This window comes from Mustelus asterias, chromosome 11, assembly GCF_964213995.1.
Source record: "Mustelus asterias chromosome 11, sMusAst1.hap1.1, whole genome shotgun sequence".
NCBI lineage: Eukaryota > Metazoa > Chordata > Chondrichthyes > Carcharhiniformes > Triakidae > Mustelus > Mustelus asterias.
Window position 1 is genome coordinate 33,002,544 of NC_135811.1, and position 20,099 is coordinate 33,022,642.

At 44.8% G+C, this 20,099-nt stretch overlaps 1 protein-coding gene across 2 annotated transcripts in view; it reads right to left on the reverse strand.

Annotated features, from left to right (window-relative positions):
- fam53b (family with sequence similarity 53 member B) overlaps positions 1–20,099 on the reverse strand; it is a 130,021-nt gene that overhangs the window by 57,917 nt on the left and 52,005 nt on the right. For both annotated transcript variants that reach the window (XM_078223428.1, XM_078223429.1), the window contains one exon: positions 870–1,657. In XM_078223428.1, coding sequence (XP_078079554.1) covers positions 870–1,657 — 788 coding nt within the window. The remainder of the gene's footprint in view (positions 1–869; positions 1,658–20,099) is intronic.

Genomic DNA, 20,099 nt, shown 5'->3' on the forward strand with positions numbered 1-20,099 from the left:
AAAAAGGGCTAATCTATCCAGCCTCTCCTTATAACTCAAATCATCAAGTCCCGATAGCATTCTAATAATTCTTTTCTGCACTCTTTTTAGTTTAATAATATCCTTTCTATAATAGGGTGACCAGAACTATACATAGTATTCCAAGTGTGGCCTTACTAATGGCTTGTACAACTTCAACAAGCCATCCCAACTCCTGTATTCAATGTTCTGACCAATGAAATCATGCATGCCGAATGCCTTCTTCACCACCCTGTCCACCTGTGATTCAACTTTTAAGGAGCTATGAACCTGTACTCCTAGATCTGTTTGTTCTATAACTCGCCCCAATGCCCTACCATTATCTGAGTAGGTCCTGCCCTGATTTGATCTACCAAAATGCATCACCTCACATTTATCTGAATTAAACTCCACCTGCCATTCATTGGCCCACTGGCCCAATTGATCAAGATCCCATTGCAATCCTAGATAACCTTCTTCACTGTCCACTATGCCACCAATCTTGGAATCATCTGCAAACTTACTAACCATGCCTCCTAAATTCTCATCCAAATCAGTATATAAATAACAATTAACAGTGGACCCAGCAATTATCCCTGAGGCACACCGCTGGTCACAGGTCTCCAGTTTGAAAATCAACCCTCTATAATCACCCTCTGTCTTCTGTCGTCAAGCCAATTTTGTATCCAATTGGCTACCTCACCCTGGATCCTGTGAAATTTAACCTTATGCAACAACCTACCATGCGGTACCTTGTCAAAGACCTTGCTAAAGTCCATGTAGATAACATCGACTACACTTCCCTCATCTAGCTTCTTGGTTACCCCTTCAAAAGACTCAAGTCTGGAGTCTGCCACAGTGACACCTCATACCTGAGTCATCTTGGCAAGGTCAAGCGATGGCCTTTGATCTTCTTCTGGTCTGCGACGCTTCATCCCAACCTTCTGATCATTGTGGACACACGGCTGTGATCGGCATCGGAGTAGTCGACTGGTCTGCTGCACACTCTCTGGATTTGCAGCAGACTTACCCATGGTAGATGGTGCGCTGAGCTCCAGCACAGATATCTGTTCATGAGATACAGAGAGAGGTCGCAGGAGATTGATCCCGGACGCAGCCCCTGAACTGGAATCAGGGCGCAGATCATCTTGAAACCTTCCAAAAGTGGGTGAGGTCCAAAAGCCCTGCCTCTGGGGGCACACAGACCTGGTGCTGGTAGCCAAGGGTTCATATGAGAAAGAAAAGACATTGGATCTTGAAGGCAGACTAAAACTTGAGCTCCTCTGCATTGTGGATACCCCATTTGAACAATGCTGCACACTGCTCCCACTGTGGCAGCGTCTTTTATCCACTGGAGTCCACACCTTTGACCCGCTAGGTTTCCACGGCGACCGACAGCTTGAAAGTTCATCTGAAAATGACAGCGACCTACACTGCCGTTTGCTAGGAGGTGCTGATGGATGGCCATTTCGATCAGTGAGGCTGAGGTCTTTGATTAAACTGGTTACAGCAGATGTTGGGTTTGAATCACTTGGCCAAGCGGTATTCTCTTGACACTCCTCCGAGCTGGTCAAACAAGTCCAAGGTGAATCCAGATTATTGGTGGCTTGCTCAAGGTCGATTTGACACTTTCTGGTGATGTCTCTCCACCGATCCCCCTCTTTTCAGTTCAAATAAAACAAAACAAAAAAGGATTTTATTAGTCTGAACCCTGATGCCACAACATGGATTAGTTCTTAAGGAAACATTTGAAAACAAATTGATCTTAACTTAAATCTGCCTTTTAAGCATAAATATTTATTCCAGTCCTTTAAAAGAGGTTTTCTAAAAAAATAAATAAATAGGAAACGAGAAACAGAGGAGATGATCGTTTAGCTCTGGACTATGTTCTGCCGCCATGCAGAGAGATCATGACTGATCAGCAATCCAGCTTCACATGCTCATCTTTGCTTCATATTCTGCAATACCAGGGCTTAATAAAAATCTGATCAATTTCAGTTTTAAATGTAATAAGTGATCTGGCGCCGACTGACCTGGCGCCGACTGACCTGGCGCCGACTGACCTGGCGCTAACTGACCTGGCGCTGACTGATCTGGCGCTAATTGATCTGGCGCTGACTGACCTGGCGCTGACTGACCTGGCGCTGACTGACCTGGCGCTGACTGACCTGGCGCTGACTGATCTGGCGCTGATTGATCTGGCGCTAATTGATCTGGCGCTGACTGACCTGGCGCCGACTGACCTGGCGCCGACTGACCTGGCGCCGACTGACCTGGCGCCGACTGACCTGGCGCTGACTGACCTGGCGCTGACTGATCTGGCGCTAATTGATCTGGCGCTGACTGACCTGGCGCTGACTGACCTGGCGCTGACTGACCTGGCGCTGACTGACCTGGCGCTAATTGATCTGGCGCTAATTGATCTGGCGCTGACTGACCTGGCGCTGACTGACCTGGCGCTGACTGATCTGGCGCTGAAAGTGATTTCTGAAAGAGAATTCCAAACTTCTATCATCCTTGCCGTGTAATAGCATTTCTTAATTTTACTCCACAAAGGGCTGGCTCAAACATTTGAGGCTGGAATTTTACCGTCCCGTCCACCACGGTAATCAGAGCAGGCGAGGGGTGAACAATGGGAAGCTCCGTTGACCTCAGGCAGGATTTTACAGTTTCAGGACAAGCGAGGATGTAAAATCCCGCCAGACTTACTTTCATTTTCAACTCCCTTTCCCTCAAGACCAGTAAATCTTAGGAGTGGATTTCCATTCCTGTGTCCTGATCTTGATGCCAGGATGAACTCTGAATGTGGAATCTGGAGACGTGACGGCGGAACCCTGGAAGAGATTTTCAAGGAGATTGCCAATTAGGTGGCAGCCTCCCGGAGACTCATCCAACTAAGGACAGTGGCTGGGCTCCAAAGGCTGGGCTCCAATAGGAGGCGCTCCAACACTGCAAGACTGGCAGCACCATCGTAATAGATGGAAGCTACCTATGTATGTAGGAGAAAGGTAAGGTGTCTCATGGTTGAGGTATCCATTGAAGACTTTTGGTAAATTCATGAATTAAAAGAGACCACAGCTGCCAGGCCATCATCAGGGAAGGTCAACCAATGGATGTCCAGTAGTCAGAGCTGTGGCCCTACAGCTAAAGCAAATGCAGGATGGCTGCCCAGTCTGCTACTATCCCTTGGCAAGTGTTTGCTTCCCGATTGGAAAACTCCGATTGATGTTGGCAGGTTAGCCATAATACATCCTTTTGGTAGCCTGATAGACACCTCCCCCCACCCCTCCCAAACCCGGTCCAGTCTGTTCCAAAATGGCCTGGAGATGAGAACAGACCAAAAAGCTGGCATGCCAGTCAGTGATGGGAAGATGGGGAATTGCCAGCCCTCACTCCTCTGGTCCTGCCTTCACAGCCAACTGAAAATGTGGGCCTTAGACTCCCCGACCAGCTGAAACTGCTTTTTCTGTTTACCCCATGTGTTCCCCTTAATAGCTTGAACAATCCCACCAAACTTCCCCTTAACCTTCTAAATTTCAGGGAATACAACCCTAGTTAGCATAATCTTGGCTTGTAATTTGTTGCTTGGGGTCCGAGTATCATTCTGGTAAATCTATGCTGCAATTCCTACAAGGCCAATTTATTCTTCCGAGATGTACTCCAGGTAGTGATCTAACTAGAGCTTGGAAAGATGCAACCTGACTTCTACCCATTGTATTTTAGTTCTAGATATAAAGGCCAACATTCCACTCGCCTTTCTAATCATTTTTTTCAAAGTATTTTAATGACCTATGCACCTGGACCATCAGGCCTCTTTGGACCACCACCTTTTCCAGCTGTTCACCATTTAGGAAAATCATTCTGTCCTGTTTAGGTCCAAAGCAGATGGCCTAATATTTGTCTGCACTGAAATTAATTTGTCTCAGTTTGCGCTATTCACTTAATCTATCAATAATGTTAGAATCTTACATTTCCACTTACACTGCTCACAGTGCCACCTACCTGTATCGTCGACAACTCAGATTTGTGGCTTTCTACCCCATCATCTAAGCTGTTAATAAATATGGCGCCCATTTGAGGTCCCTAAAATGATCGCACACTGTCAATTAGCATATAGGTCCACTATCCCCATCAATAATTTGCCTTCAAATCCACGAACTTCGACTTAAGTCGACAGTTTCTTATGAAGGACTTCATCAAATGCCTTCTGAAAGTCCATATGAAAAATATTCAGAAGTTTCCTTGTCCACTACTTTAGTGGTCACTTTGAAAAAAAAGTCAATCAGATTCATCAAGCATGACCTCCCTTTACCAATCCATTTGAATGATTCCATTCTGGGCTAGAACTTTCCGTTCTTCCATCAAATCGTGGGTCAAATATGGGACAATACTTGTTCACTATTGAGATCATCAGCAACGTGGGATAGATGAGAGCAGTCATGTTGAGGTAATACTACCCCAACATTTTCCAAGTCACTTCAACAAAAAGTAAGTAACCTGCATTAGCTACATTGAAACTGGGTACTAGGACTGATTCCTCGGCTGAAAATAATTGCTAAATATTTAATCTTCCTCCCCTAGCAACATAATCTCAGTGTTAGTTGTTCCCCTACCAACCTGACTACATCAACAAGCATATTGTTCTTACAAGTGGGAGGTTATGTCAAAGATTAAGGACAGTGTGTCTTCAGAGATTTCTTTATTTAAAATTAGTACATTCCACAGACATGCCGCATAATCCAAACAGTGTTAGAAGCTATCTATATATACTTAGCAGCATCTCTCAGTAACCTCTTATTGCTGTTTGAATTATTTTCAAGCTACTGTGCTAAATAAGGTCTGCGAATAGATATTTTGGGCTGCACTTCTCCTGTTATGACTACACGATATTCTGCCACGAAAGTGCGGGGATGGTTGGATATTTCCATTCACATGGCCATGACGCTAACCAGTAGTCGCAAAGCATTAGAGGAATTAGAAGCAACTGGGAGGTGCTGATTAGCACACAAATGTCCCTTTTTTATTGCATTTAGCATTATAGGTCAATTCAGTAAAAAGTAGTTCTTCTTTTGGGAATCTGAATTCACCACAAACTTAAACAGCTCCAACCTGCCAAAATGGTTGCTTCTCAATGTTTATGACAAGCGATTCTGTGAAGTAAAACATTCCATAACAAACCCTGCAAATTTCTACATGTACAACACGTTAAATTTTACTGTTTGACTCGAGCAATGAAACTTTAATAGTCCCAGTGTGTCCTGAACAACACCACGTTTGGATTAATGAAAGGATTCAGTTCAAAGTGGCTTCAACCTGCACTATGGATTGGAGCGTATGTACTTTCCACCAACACATCAGTGAAGTACTGCAGGGGTCCTGCATTGTTGAAAGGGCTGTCTTTCAGAGGAAACATTAAACAAATGCCTTGTTTGTTTGTTCAGACCGACATGTCGTGCATCAAAAACTCAAATGGTACCCACAACCAGAATAAATTAACAGCTTTAGCCCTGCTGCAAGTATTTGCCTACATTACAGCAGTGACCACACTCTCATAGGCTGTGAAGCACATCCCGAGGAGGTGGGAAGGTACAACATGAAGGTCATTTTCCCCCTTTATTTCTTTCAATAACAAACCACAAGGAGTGAAAACTGTACCCAAAAGATCCTTCGTGGCAATAATCTGCATTTTGAAGAAAGATTAGGGAACTTTGAACTCCTCAGCTTCGAAAGGAAATATTTATGAGGTGATTGCATATGGGGAGGCACGGCGGCATAGTGGTGAGCACTGCTGCCTCACAGCGCCAGGGACCCGGGTTCGATTCCCGGCTTGGGTCACTGTCTGTGTGCAGTTTGAACATTCTCCCCTTGTCTGCGCACGTTTCCTCCGGGTGCTCCTGTTTCCTCCCACAGTCCAAAGACGTGCTGGTTAGGTGCATTGGCCGTGCTAAATTCTCCCTCAGTCGACCCAAACAGGCGCTAGAGTGTGATGACTAGGAGGGTTTTCACAGTAACTTCATTGCAGTGTTAATGTAAGCCTACTTGTGACTAATAAATAAGCTTTAAACTTTATCATAAAAGGTATACAAGAGATTAGAAACAATATGGAGAAAGTGCAGAACTATATTTGTTGCATCATAAATCAACCTTTCATGATATTACATCAAATGGACCTTGAGTTTCACTTGCAGAGAATCAGCAAGGGTCTGAATGCCCTCCCCCTTTGCTGCACTTTGTGATTCTATCCATGCAGAAATGTCGATTTCAGTTTCCAATCAATGTTTCGATTATTCTAGGACTTGTACATGGGAACAACTCGAGTTTATACTGCCATGAGTTCAAACTAATAAAAATATATATTTAGAGCTGATATCAGAATGTTGTTCCTCAAGTATTAGCTCCTTTGTAAGCCAACCATACAGCTGGAAAGGAGTTGGTTTGGACCCAACACCCAATTTACGCAGTGCCCACTCTTATGCTCCACTGAAATCAGGGGAGTTGTAAATCGAGAATCCAATCTGAACCCACCATATTCTTGCCAGGCAGGCAATGTTAAAACCTGGACTATGGAGTTTAAAGTATTAACTTTATTTATTAGTGTCACAACTGGGTTTACATTAACACTGCAATGAAGTTGCTGTAAAAATCCCCTAGTCGCCACACTCTGGCACCTGTTCGGGTACACCGAGGGAGAATTTAGCATGGCCAATTCACCTAACCAGCACGTCTTTCGGACTGTGGGAGGAAACCGGAGCACCCAGAGGAAACCCACACAGACACGGGGAGAACGTGCAGACTCCATGCAGACAACGAACCCAAGCCAGGAATCGAACCCAGGTCCCTGGCGCTGTGAGGCAGCAGTGTGCCGCAGAGCGATCAATTCCCTAATAAAATACTAGAGATTAAAAACCCAGAATCAAGGATGCTTGCTACCATTGAGAGATTTCAATCTGTTTGAATGGATGAACTATTATGGGCTGAATGGTCGTCCTTATCCATGATTATCTTATGATTTTGTGAACAACTCTCAGTGCTCCCGTGGCAACGTAGGCCGGCACTGTAGACAACGCTACTTTAAGCCCCTGATTCTCGTTCATTTGAATAGGAATTAAATTGTTTAAACAGTATGATGAATGACTGATATATGACACAATAATTATAGCCTTCAGTGGTTGTTCAGTTCATCGCAAGCTATTCTAAAGGCAAGTTATCAGTTCACAATGTGAATGCACTGATTTACTATTTTAACACCATAGGTTTATGGGTTTAAAACATGAGGACTAATGAATGTTTAATTTAAATATAAACTGTTATGCAGATCCAAGGGGCTTTTATCATGCCTTTTATCTGCTCTCCATCAGGTACCAATTCAAAAGTCTTCCAAACAGTGATTAAATATTCAATTCGGAAAGCTCTCTTCTCAACCCCTACAATAATTAAATTTAGGAGTCAAACATGGAGCGATTTTGAAATTTCAGCGCATCTACATAATTCAAATTAGTAAATGGCTCCGAAACAGATCGATTCCAAAATTGGTTGCAATATATAATAAATAGGAATCAAGTGATGCAATCTGACAATTAAATCAAGGAAGGAAGGAGACAAGGATACAGTTTTATTCAGCATTTGTCATTTGATCCGGAACAGAATTAAAAGGGTGATTAATGTGTCAACACGGTACACAGTGCACGCAATGCCACAACATGCCCAAGCCTGTAACTCCATCATCACATGGCAAACTGACAGCTCTGGATAAGTCACAGGACAGGGCACTAAGTAAAGACGAAGGGAAATTCTTCCGAGAAAATTCAGTCCCAATATCACCCTGGGCTACTCCTGTACGCTGGCTGCAGATGGATTGGAAGGGATCTGGGAAGAGATTACTTACATGCCAATTAAGCCAGGGAATAATTCATGAGAAGTTGCTGAAGTGGCAAGGAGAAATGTGACTCATACACAAGGGGGGAATAAATGAGAAGCCAATCCTTCCCCCAGCATGCACAACACAGTTTGGAAAGGAAAAGTTGAAGAAAGAAGAGTGAAGTCCACAGATACAGAAGTAATCCCTGAAATAAAAGGGATCGATTTATTTTTTACAAAAGGGTAGCATAAATTTTAAACACAATATGTTTATTTTGCTGGTTTATCTATTTTTGTGGCAATTTGAGATTTTGGTTTTAATAAGGAAGAGAGAGGCAGGGTAGTGAATTTTAGTGGATTAATGTTGAGATTCTGGTTGTATCACAGCTTGGTAGGGCTCCTGCTCTGCCCCAGACCGCAAGGAACTACAAAAGGTTGTGAATGTAGCCCAATCCATCACGCAAACCAGCCTCCAATCCATTGACTCTATCTACACTTCCCGCTGCCTCGGCAAAGCAGCCAGCATAATTAAGGACCCCACACACCCCGGACATTCTCTCTTCCACCTTCTTCCATTGGGAAAAAGATACACAAGTCTGAGCCCACGTACCAACCGACTCAAGAACAGCTTCTTCCCTGCTGCTGTCAGACTTTTGAATGGACCTACCTTGCATTAAGTTGATCTTTTTCTACACCCTAGCTATGACTGTAACACTATATTCTGCACTCTCACCTTTCCTTCTCAATGAATGGTATACCTTGTCTGTATAGCGCGCAAGAAACAATACTTTTCATTGTATGTTAATACATGTGACAATAATAAATCAAATCAAAATCAAACCCGGCAGCAGCAAGCAATTGCGTCATGAGACCTGACTGAAAAAGGTTTTGTGCTGTTTTCTTCAACTTAATATTTTGTTAAAACAGCACCGCCAGGAGAGGAACACCTTCAGAATTATTAAAACAATACTTTTTTTTAAAAAAGGTCGCTAAAAACACCACTGAGCAGTAAATAGAATTTCCTTTTCTTGATTAAAAAAGTAATTTCCTGGCTGCACATCTCATATATTTCATTCCTCCCGGAAGGATTTTATTTGATTAAAATGATCACAGTGGGTGCACCATAGTGATCGCTAATTGCAGTACCACCTGCTACAACACAAGTGCCTCCACACCTGCATCAGTGACACAAAGGGAATATAGCCCAAAACAAGCATTGCTGTAAAATCAATTTACAACATGAACGTCGAGCAAATAGGTTTTTGCTTGCATAAGAATAAATTAAACTTTAACCCAGTTTCTTTATCTTCCCTCACAATTATCTTCCCTTCCCGACAGATATTTGTCTTTGGCTGGCCTTACCCAAATGCAATAAGAGTTTTAACAACACTAGGTTTTACCTGGTGTTGTTAAAACTCTTACTGTGTTTACCCAAGTCCAACGCCGGCACCTCCACATCATGACTTACCCAAATGGCCATTATTCATGTCTGGAGTCTACTTGAACATGGAACACATCAAAACTGAGCAACAACCCTTAGCTCACAGAGACATGCACACTTCTAGCAGAGGTCAGTGAATAGCAAATCAGGACTGGAAAGCCCAGCTCATTTTCTTCCACCTGGAACAGCCTCTGGGGACAAAAGTAGGACTCCTGTCACTACTCTACTGCTATCAGCTAACTCCACACAAACTAAGGAACCAAATCTTTCCTCTGTGGCTTAGCTATTTACTGGCTCAACACATAGAGATATGGGCGCATGAGGTGACAGGTTCTTCGGAGTAAAAAACCTATTTATCTCACGGTTACAGCTATAGTTGACCAAATTCTATTTTTGCAATTGTTACAGTACACAATTTGTAAATGTTATTAGGTTTCACCAATAATTATGAACAATGAATTTTAGTCCCTCACTTGTTCTGATACTTAGATACGGGGCCCTATTTTACCATTGCGTCGCGCCCGTTTGGTGAAGTCGGCTGTGAGGCCATTAACATGAACCGCGCCCGCGTTTGCGCAGATGGCCACTTTGCTGAGACCCGGGAATGGCCGCGATCCGATTCACGCCCGAAACGGGCGCAACAGCGATTTAAATGTATTTGCATGCATTTAAATTGAATTAATGAACTGCCCGCCCAACTTTATCGGCATTTCCCTCTTTACCACCGCGTTCGCTGATCCGGAATCGTGCCGAAATGGACATGCTGAATAAAAGTCTGAATTGGGCGCTCCAGCTGCTGAAGAGGCGTGTTCAGCACTTCCAACAGGCTCGTTGACGCAGATCAGTGGTTGTGTGTGTGGGGGCGGGGGGGGGGGGGGGGGGGGCGGGGGGGGGGTCAGATCATTCTCTGGCTGGGGGGGTGGGGGGAGGGGAGTAAGGTCAGATCATTCTCTGGTTAGGGGGGGGGGGGGGAGGGCCGATCATTGTCTGGTGGTGGGGGGGGGGGGGGGGGGGGGCCGATCTTTCTCTGGTTGGGGGAGTGGGGGGGGAAGTGAGGCCAGATCATTCTTTGGAGGGAGGGGGGAAGAGGAGGAGGCGGGTAAGATGGATCTCTGAGGGGTGGCGGTGGGGGGCAGAGGGGTCTGCTGCCACTCTGCGGGCGATCGGTGGGGGGGGGGGGCGAAGGGGGGGCAGGGGGTCTCGATCGGTCTGAGTAGCAGTGGGGGATGGATAAGGCGGACAGTGATATTTGTGGGGGGCATCGCTCCCGCTTTTCGCTCCCGGGCCGCTTTCTCCGCTTTTTGCGGCCCGGGAGCGATGTGACATGGGCGCGCTTTTTCAAATTTTTTCTAACTGCGCATGCGCAGTTCAGAGCTCCGATCGTTTTGGGCATACTATGCCCCGTCCACAGCACGATTCAGACTCGCGATTTTTTTTTCATGCTGAGTGCGTATGGGGGCGCCTGAAGGCAGATTTCCAAGTCGGATCTGAATTGCGCCCAGATTCAGCACTTAGAATGAAAATGGTGAAATCAGGTCCACTAATATTAAAACTGTAGCACATAGAAACATGGAAACACTGCAAAATATGAGGCACGGTGGCACAGTGGTTAGCACTGCTGCCTCACAGTGCCAGGGACCTGGGTTCGATTCCCAGCTTGGGTCACTGTCTGTGTGGAGTCTGCGTTCTCCCCATGTCTGCATGGGTTTCCTCTGGGTGCTCCGGTTTCCTCCCACAGTCCGAAAGACGTGCTGGTTAGGTGCATTGGCCATACTTAATTCTCCCTCAGTGTACTGAACAGGCGCCAGAGTGTGGCGACTAGGGGACTGTCACAGTAACTTCATTGCAGTGTTAACGTAGGCCTACTTGTGACACTAATAAATAAACTTTAAACTATGAGGAGCCACCAGAAATTCAATTCATTTATTTTACCCAAGCAAGTTTGTTGCTTTAAAAAAAAAGCAAAAACCTCAAATGATAGCTTGAAGTTCCAATCTGCTCCTGCGGGACTGTTGAGTGGTAAAGACAGCAAGTAAAAGTTGATGAGCAAAGTCATATACGAGAGGTCATAGAGAACGCAGGTTAGAAAGTAACACGGCCAACATTAGCAAGTGAACATGCTCATTTAACCTTCCTGTTACACATTTGTCCATTAATATCAGCTGAAGCGATTTCGAGGCTTCAGCTTTTAAGTATCTCCTTCAGAGGAATTTGGAGTCAAATCAACAAAAAAAAGCTGACTGATTTGACTGTGTAAACCTGGAAAGAGGCGAAGAATACACCCAACCAAATCCACCATTTTGGTGGCTTTCGAACATTCAAATGGGACGATGTGGCTTTAACTTCTTTTACACGTCCCTAAAATGGTGGAAAATTTTCAAGTAAGTTGGAGAAGGACAAAAAACCAAAGCCAGCAACTTGAGTATTCGGACCTCTGACTTGTGCACCGGTTCAACTGAAGTGCTTTTTCAGTAATTTCCCTTTGGGGACAGATTCCCGATTCAATAAAGTAAGAAAATATTCTTTTTTGTTTTAAAAAGAGCTGCATAAGCATGCAGAACGTCATCACAGCCAGTGCTTTACAAGAAAAACCGAGACGTTTCTTCTGATGTGCAACCAAGAAACACATTCCAAGGCAAGTCTCATAGGAAACATTTTGTTTTCAGCCGAGGCACAAGTAAAGAGGCTTATGGGAATCTACTGGTCACAGAGAGACCAATGACATTAATCAGGAGATATAAATTCATCACTTTCTTTTTGATCCTCAGCTCGGGCTACTGGCTGTATCACATTGCAGTGTCCAAACCCACCCCTTCCTCAGCTTGAGGAGGCAGCAATGAGAGCACCACTGGGAAGCAGAAAAATTCACACTGATAATCCTGACCCAAGAAAAATGGTCTGGTTTGGTTGGGGACGCAGCCATGAGGTGGTCACATCCCAGAGTTGCAGCAGTGTAGAATCCAAGAGGAAATTCTGTCCCCTGGCATTTCTTGGCTACTGCCAACGCCATCTTTATCTCTTCCTCATTAGTGAAGCCATTCGGTAATGTAAACAGGGCCTGCAAGGAGGAAGGACATACAAATTCTCACTGCAGCCTTCCAGTTCCACCCCGCAGAATAAAATATGATAGATTGGTGGGACCTCTTTGGTCCTCCCACTGCTAATGTGGGCTACAGATGAATGCACTGCATGGTTGGGTACTCAGCCATTGTCCATTGCTGTTCTATGTTGGGTGGGCTGATTTTGGCTGTGGCAGTGAAATGGGTGCTTATAATCAGAGACCCCGGGGACAGGGGGGGTGGAAAGGAGTGGAGGAAAGCAGAGAGATCCTGGCCAGTGAGCGTATGAAAATTAGACAGAGCATTCAGCTTACACTGACAACCGGGCCACCGACATGTGTGATAAGTTCAAACACAAATCATGCCAGTTGAGAGGGTTGCTGTTTGGAAGTCGGGGGGGGGGAGGGCACTCCTGCTGTCAATGGATCCCCACTGTCGCCCCTGGAAGGGAAAGTGCCTTCAGAAGGGAAAGAAAACAGCGCATTGACAAAAAAAGGTTGACAGGTGAAATAAATAAGAAAGAACAGAGGCGAGCACTGACCAAAAATCAACCAGAAACCATAGTTCAAATGTGAGAAAAAAAGAGGATACAATGATCTTTCACAGGCAACACAGAAAGGACACAAGCAAAACTCCACAGTCAGAGCCTTTCAGCAAGATATAGAGATCTGTCACAGAAGAATGAGAAAAAACACATTTATAAACAGACTAGGCAGAAAAAGTGATGGAGCAAATTATTAAAAAGTCCATTGGAAACTGAAAAACAACAAACAGGTCAAAATGGGTGGCACAGTGGTTAGCACTGCTGCCTCACAGCACCAGGGACCCAGGTTCGATTCACAGCGTGGGAGACTGTCTGTGTGGAGTTTGCATGTTCTCCCCGTGTCCGCGTGGGTTTCCTCCGGGTGCTCTGGTTTCCTCCCATAGTCCGAAAGACGTGCTGGTTGGGTGCATTGGCCGTGCTAAATTTTCCCTCAGTGCACCCGAATGTGGCGACTAGGGGACGTTCATAGTAACTTCATTGCAGTTTTTAATGTAAGCCTACTTGTGACATTAATAAATAAACTTAAAACTTACATTCCAGGAATGGGTTACAAAACACTAAAAGCACAGCAAATGATTCTGAAGGGACTATAATATTTCTCTTTGCTGCTCTGGGGACAGAGGCAATCTTCCAAAAAATGCAGTTCAGAGTTTCCTTGTTCACTCAGCAGTTCAAGAACTGATAAAAGAGTCTCAGAGCTGCTGCTGAATTTGGAGGGAAACCGAAAACTAAAAATAACGGACCGCTATTTCATTTCACATTCTGAAAATGTCTTCAGTGTTACTTGGCAGAAAATAATCAGCTGGTTTGTAGAATTGACAAACTGTAGCAGTGAAAGATTTGTTGGCTTTGGACAACACAGGATGTGAGCTGCTTGCTTGAGTTTTTGCATCATAAATGTTGCTTTGCTCAAGAGTTAAGATATTCTGCGCTATTTTGAAAATCTCAATTCCCCATATCTTCAATATGCAAATTTCCGGTTCAGAGCTGGAGCCTTTCACATCTCGCCACTGGAGATTCTGTCTGATGATAGTTTTTTAAAATTCATTCGTGGCACATGGGCATCGCTGGCTGGCCAGCATTTATTGCCCATCCCTAGTTGCTGGACGGGCAGTTGAGAGTCAACCACATTGCTGCGGCTCTGAAGTCACATGGAGGTCAGTCCGGGTAAGGACGGCAGATTTCCTTCCCTCGAGCACACTAGTTTTTCCAACAATCGACAATGCTTTCATGGTCATCAGTAGATTCTTAATTTCAGACATTTTTTTCTTAATTCGAATTCCACCATCTGCCATGGCGGGATTCGAACCCAGGTCCCCAGAACATGAGTTAAGTTTCTGGATTAATTGTCCAGCGATAATACCACTGAGGCCAACGTACCCCAGTTACCCTGACTTTCTCAGTAAAATTAACAAAATGTCGGTTTGCCCCTCCGGACATTTGAGTAGACTAATGGAACAAGGAACAGGAAAATAAAGAGTGGGGAAACTAAATTTGAAAGTGAATAAAAAAAACATATTTCATTAGATGTGAAGTGGGAGAAAAGCCCAAGACATCTTTTTAAAATTTTACTCTAACCTGGTGAAAAGTGTGTGAAAAAAATTGCATAATTTCAGGCAAAAATGATCTGAAAGTATTCATGTCAAGAAATATTTTGTTACTGTATATTGCAAAATGTCCATCTTATATAAGCATATTGAAACATTTTAAGCTTTCATATTTATCTAGTCTCTTTGCACAATATTTGGCAACAAAATCAGAAATGATTATACCAAGAATTGACCAATGGAACAACATAGGGAGTTGGGCAATTTTTGGAACGCAACTGAACAGGGTCAAGAGTTATTGTTAACTATTCAAAAACATTTGTTACCTAAATAAAGAGGCAGCAAAAAAAGGCTGAACATTGCCAATGAAGAGTTGCACATATGGATCAGCCATGTATCTTGCGGCTGGAGAAATGCATTAGCAAGTGTACAAGTCTTCAGGCCAAAGCACTCAGAAATCCACAAAGGTGGAGTTGCTGTTTGCCCAGTGTAGAGTGCATACCCAATTCATCCACATTAAAAGAATCTAGCTTCGCTGTAGCCATGGCTATTGAGCATGCACAGTGTGATTTATAATTTACCAGCACTGAGCATTGGCAAACTTACTGTTGATTATCTTTTTTTTTTACTCCATTCTGAGCCAATGCTCAGAGTGGACCAGGCAAACCCATTCCTTGCTTGCTCCAAAAACCAAATTCAAATTGAATCCAATTCACGGTCCTGAGAATAGAGACAAACAAGCTGACAAGATACGGCATTATACCGCATCTTGGGTTTGATCTGACGCTTGACTTTAGCCAAAACGTTGTTGATGATCCTGTTAGGATTGGCCTACCTATTAGTGCATTGTCTTGCAGAGTCACTTGGGCAAGGGTGGGATGAATTCCAGTGACAGGTCCACCCTTTCATGTTGGCTTGTCAGTTATCAATAGTGCATTGCAATACTCCAAATATCAGAGTTGACTTCAATCAGCAGGTATGTCCTCAAGCAAAGCCCATTTCCCTCTCCACTGAGTGTTAGGTGTTAGCCAGTAAACAACTGCCAATATACTTGCCTTAGAGAAGGGGCACTAGATTGATTCGCAGTTATCCCATGAGGAGATCATTGATCCACTGGAGCAAGCTGAGAGGGGTGATTGAAAAGCAGCAGTGCTGGTAAGAGATTAATTGGATTAATTGAATTGTTTATTTATTTAATTAGTCAGCTAGTGTGTGTATTTTTTTGGCCTTTACTTTAACAGCAGTTTTTCAAGTTTAAAGTGAAAACTAGAAGTGGGCAGCAAAGGAGTCTGGGAAGGGTTTTTATTTTAACTTTAAAAGTCAGTTACCTGGGTGGTTCCCCCTCAGTAGTAGTTTGTTTTTTCTCTTGGGCCCCTAGCCCTATAAATTGGTGCAGAGGAGATACCCGATCCTCTACACTGGTAGAGGATCCCACCCTTCCATCCTCCTCTAACCTAATTATAAGTGTGGGGAAGTTTTTTGTTTTCTTTTTTTCTTGCTGGTAATGGCTTCAGGGATGGCAGTTCAGGCAGTATGCTGCATCTCCTGTGGGATGTATGTGGTGAGGAAATCCAGTAGTGTTTCAGGAGATTTTAGTTGTAAGAAGTGCATTAGATTGCAGCTTCTGGAGGAGCGTGTAAAGGAGCTGGAGGGGGAGGTAGAGGAACTCCGCATAATTCGGGAGGCGGAGGTGGAAGTTGATAGGAGTTATAGAGAAATAGTAACTCCTAGAAATGAGGCTTGGGTCAATGCCAGGAGGAGGGGTAAGAAGCAATCGGGAAGACAATCCCCTGGGGCGGTTCCCCTCCATAATAGGTTTTCGGTGCTGGAGGCTACAGTTGAGGAGGAATCAACTGAGCATAGAGAGCAGATCTCTGGGGGTGAGCCGAGTGAGAAAGCTCAGGTGGTTAGGGGCTGTAAAAGACTGGGCCTTGTGATTGGGGACTCCACAATTAAGGGGACAGATAGGAGGGTCGGAACTAAAGGTAGGGACTCAGGGTTGGTGTGTTGCCTACCAGGGGCTGGGGTCCGGGATGTGTCTGACAGGGTATTCAGGACTCTTAGGGGGGAGGGAGATAAACCACAAGTTATTGTACATGTGGGGACACACGACATAGGGAGGATAGGGGAAGGGGATATTAGGCAGGGATTTATGGAGTTGGGGTGGAAACTAAAGGCCAAGACTGACAGAGTGGTTATCTCTGGACTCTTGCCTGTACCACGGGATAGTTTAGAGAGGAATAGGGAGAGGGAAGGTTTGAATTCATGGCTGAGGGGATGGTGCAGGAGGGAGGGGTTCAGGTACTTAAGCAATTGGGGCTCGTACTGGGGAAGGTGTGACCTCTATGAGAAGGATGGTCTACACCTTAATCAGAAGGGGACCAATATCCTGGGGGGTAAATTTGCTAAGGCCATGCAGGGAGGTTTAAACTGATTCGGGGGGGGGGAGGGATCCTGAGTAGTGGGGCTGAAAGTGAGGGATGCATAGATGGGGACTGCAATGCACGGCATTGCAGAGGTGGGGTGGAGCAGGGTTTGAAATGTGTATACTTCAATGCCAGGAGTATTCGCAATAAAGTGGGTGAACTTGCAGCGTGGATCAGTACCTGGGACTTCGATGTTGTGGCTATTTCAGAGACATGGATAGAGCAGGGGCAGGAATGGATGCTGCAGGTCCCGGGGTTCAAATGTTTTAGTCGAAGTAGGGAAGGAGGTAGAAGAGGGGGAGGGGTAGCATTATTGGTCAGAGATTGTATCACAGTGTCAGAGAGGAGGTTTGATGAGGACTTATCTGTTGAGGTAGTATGGGCGGAGATTAGAAATAGGAGAGGAGAGGTCACCCTGTTGGGAGTCTTTTATAGACCTCCTAAAAGTTCTAGAGAGGTTGAGGAAAGGATTGCGGAGTCAATCCTGCTTAGGAGTGAAAGTAATAGGGCAATTGTTATGGGGGATTTTAACTTGACTAATATTGACTGGAATTGTTATAGCTCTAGCTCGTTAGAGGGGTCAGTTTTTGTTCAAAGCGTGCAGGAAGGTTTTTTGACTCAGTATGTAGACAGGCCAACTAGAGGTGAGGCTATATTGGATCTGGTGCTGGGAAATGAGCCAGACCAGGTGCTAGACTTGGAAGTTGGTGTGCATTTTGGTGATAGTGACCACAATTCGGTTACGTTCACCTTAGTGATGGAAAGGGATAGGCATGAACCTCGGGCCAGTGGTTTTAGCTGGGGGAAGGGTAATTATGAGGCTATTAGGAGAGAATTAGGAAACATAGGTTGGACTAGGAGATTACAGGGACTGGGAACGTCCGACATGTGGAGTTTTTTCAAGGAGCAGCTACTGCGAGTCTGTGATAGGTATGTCCCTGTCAGGCAAGGAGGAATTGGTAGGGCTAGGGAACCGTGGTGCACCAAAAAAGTTTCTTTGTTGGTTAAAAAGAAAAAGGAGGCTTATGTTCGGATGAGACGTGAGCACTCGGGTAGTGCACTAGAAAGCTTTAGATTGGCTAAGAGGGAGTTGAAGAGCGAGCTTAGAAGGGCTAAAAGGGGACATGAGAAGACTTTGGCGGATAGGGTTAAAGAGAATCCTAAGGCGTTCTATAGGTATGTCAAGAACAGAAGGTTGGTTAGGGCAAGTTTAGGGCCAGTTATAGATGGCAGAGGGAAGTTATGTGTGGAACCGGAGGAGATTGGTGAAGCATTGAACCAATATTTCTCTTCGGTGTTCACGCAAGGGGACATGAATATAGCTGAGGAGGACACTGGGTTGCAAGGGAGTAGAATAGACAGTATTACAGTTGATAAGGAGGATGTGCAGGATATTCTGGAGGGTCTGAAAATAGATAAATCCCCTGGTCCGGATGGGATTTATCCAAGGATTCTCTGGGAGGCAAGAGAAGTGATTGCAGAGCCTCTGGCTCTGATCTTCAGGTCGTCGTTGGCCTCTGGTATAGTACCAGAAGATTGGAGGTTAGCGAATGTTGTCCCATTGTTTAAGAAGGGGAACAGAGACTTCCCCGGGAATTATAGACCGGTGAGTCTCACTTCTGTTGTCGGCAAGATGTTGGAAAAAATTATAAGGGATAGGATTTATAGTTATTTGGAGAGTAATGAATTGATAGGTGATAGTCAGCATGGTTTTGTGGCAGGTAGGTCGTGCCTTACTAACCTTATTGAGTTTTTTGAGAAAGTGACCAAGGAGGTGGATGGGGGCAAGGCAGTGGACGTGGTATATATGGATTTTAGTAAGGCGTTTGATAAGGTTCACCATGGTAGGCTTCTGCAGAAAATGCAGATGTATGGGATTGGGGGTGATCTAGGAAATTGGATCAGGAATTGGCTAGCGGATAGGAAACAGAGGGTGGTGGTTGATAGTAAATATTCATCATGGAGTGCGGTTACAAGTGGTGTACCTCAGGGATCTGTTTTGGGGCCACTGCTGTTTGTAATATTTATTAATGATCTGGATGAGGGTATAGTTGGGTGGATTAGCAAATTTGCTGATGACACCAAAGTCGGTGGTGTGGTAGACAGTGAGGAAGGGTGTCGTAGTTTGCAGGAAGACTTAGACAGGTTGCAAAGTTGGGCCGAGAGGTGGCGGATGGAGTTTAATGCGGAGAAGTGTGAGGTAATTCACTTTGGTAGGAATAACAGATGTGTTGAGTATAGGGCTAACGGGAGGACTTTGAATAGTGTGGAGGAGCAGAGGGATCTAGGTGTATGTGTGCATAGATCCCTGAAAGTTGGGAATCAAGTAGATAAGGTTGTTAAGAAGGCATATGGTGTCTTGGCGTTTATTGGTAGGGGGATTGAATTTAGGAGTCGTAGCGTTATGTTGCAACTGTACACAACTCTGGTGCGGCCGCACTTGGAGTACTGTGTGCAGTTCTGGTCCCCACATTACAGGAAGGATGTGGAGGCTTTGGAGAGGGTGCAGAGGAGGTTTACCAGGATGTTGCCTGGTATGGAGGGGAGATCCTATGAGGAGAGGCTGAGGGATTTGGGATTGTTTTCGCTGGAAAGGCGGCGGCTAAGAGGGGATCTTATTGAAACATATAAGATGATTAGAGGTTTAGATAGGGTGGATAGTGATAGCCTTTTTCCTCTGATGGAGAAATCCAGCACGAGGGGGCATGGCTTTAAATTGAGGGGGGGTAGTTATAGAACCGATGTCAGGGGTAGGTTCTTTACCCAGAGGGTGGTGAGGGATTGGAATGCCCTGCCAGCATCAGTAGTAAATGCGCCTAGTTTGGGGGCGTTTAAGAGATCCGTAGATAGGTTCATGGACGAAAAGAAATTGGTTTAGGTTGGAGGGTCACAGTTTGTTTTTTTTAACTGGTCGGTGCAACATCGTGGGCCGAAGGGCCTGTTCTGCGCTGTAATGTTCTATGTTCTATGTTCTATGTTCTATGAGAGATTGAGTAGACTGAGCCTATATTCAATAGAGTTGAGAAGAAAGAGATAATCTCACTGAAATGAATAAACCTCTTAATGGACTTCACAGGGTAGATGCTGAGAGGCTATTTCTTCAGCTGGAGAATCTAGAATTAGGGTTAATAGGCTCGAGACTGGCAACTGAATATTCCGGGGTCCAAGTGTTTTAGGCGAGACAGAGGAGGGGCCAAAAGAGGTGGGGGGGGGGTAGCAGTATTACTT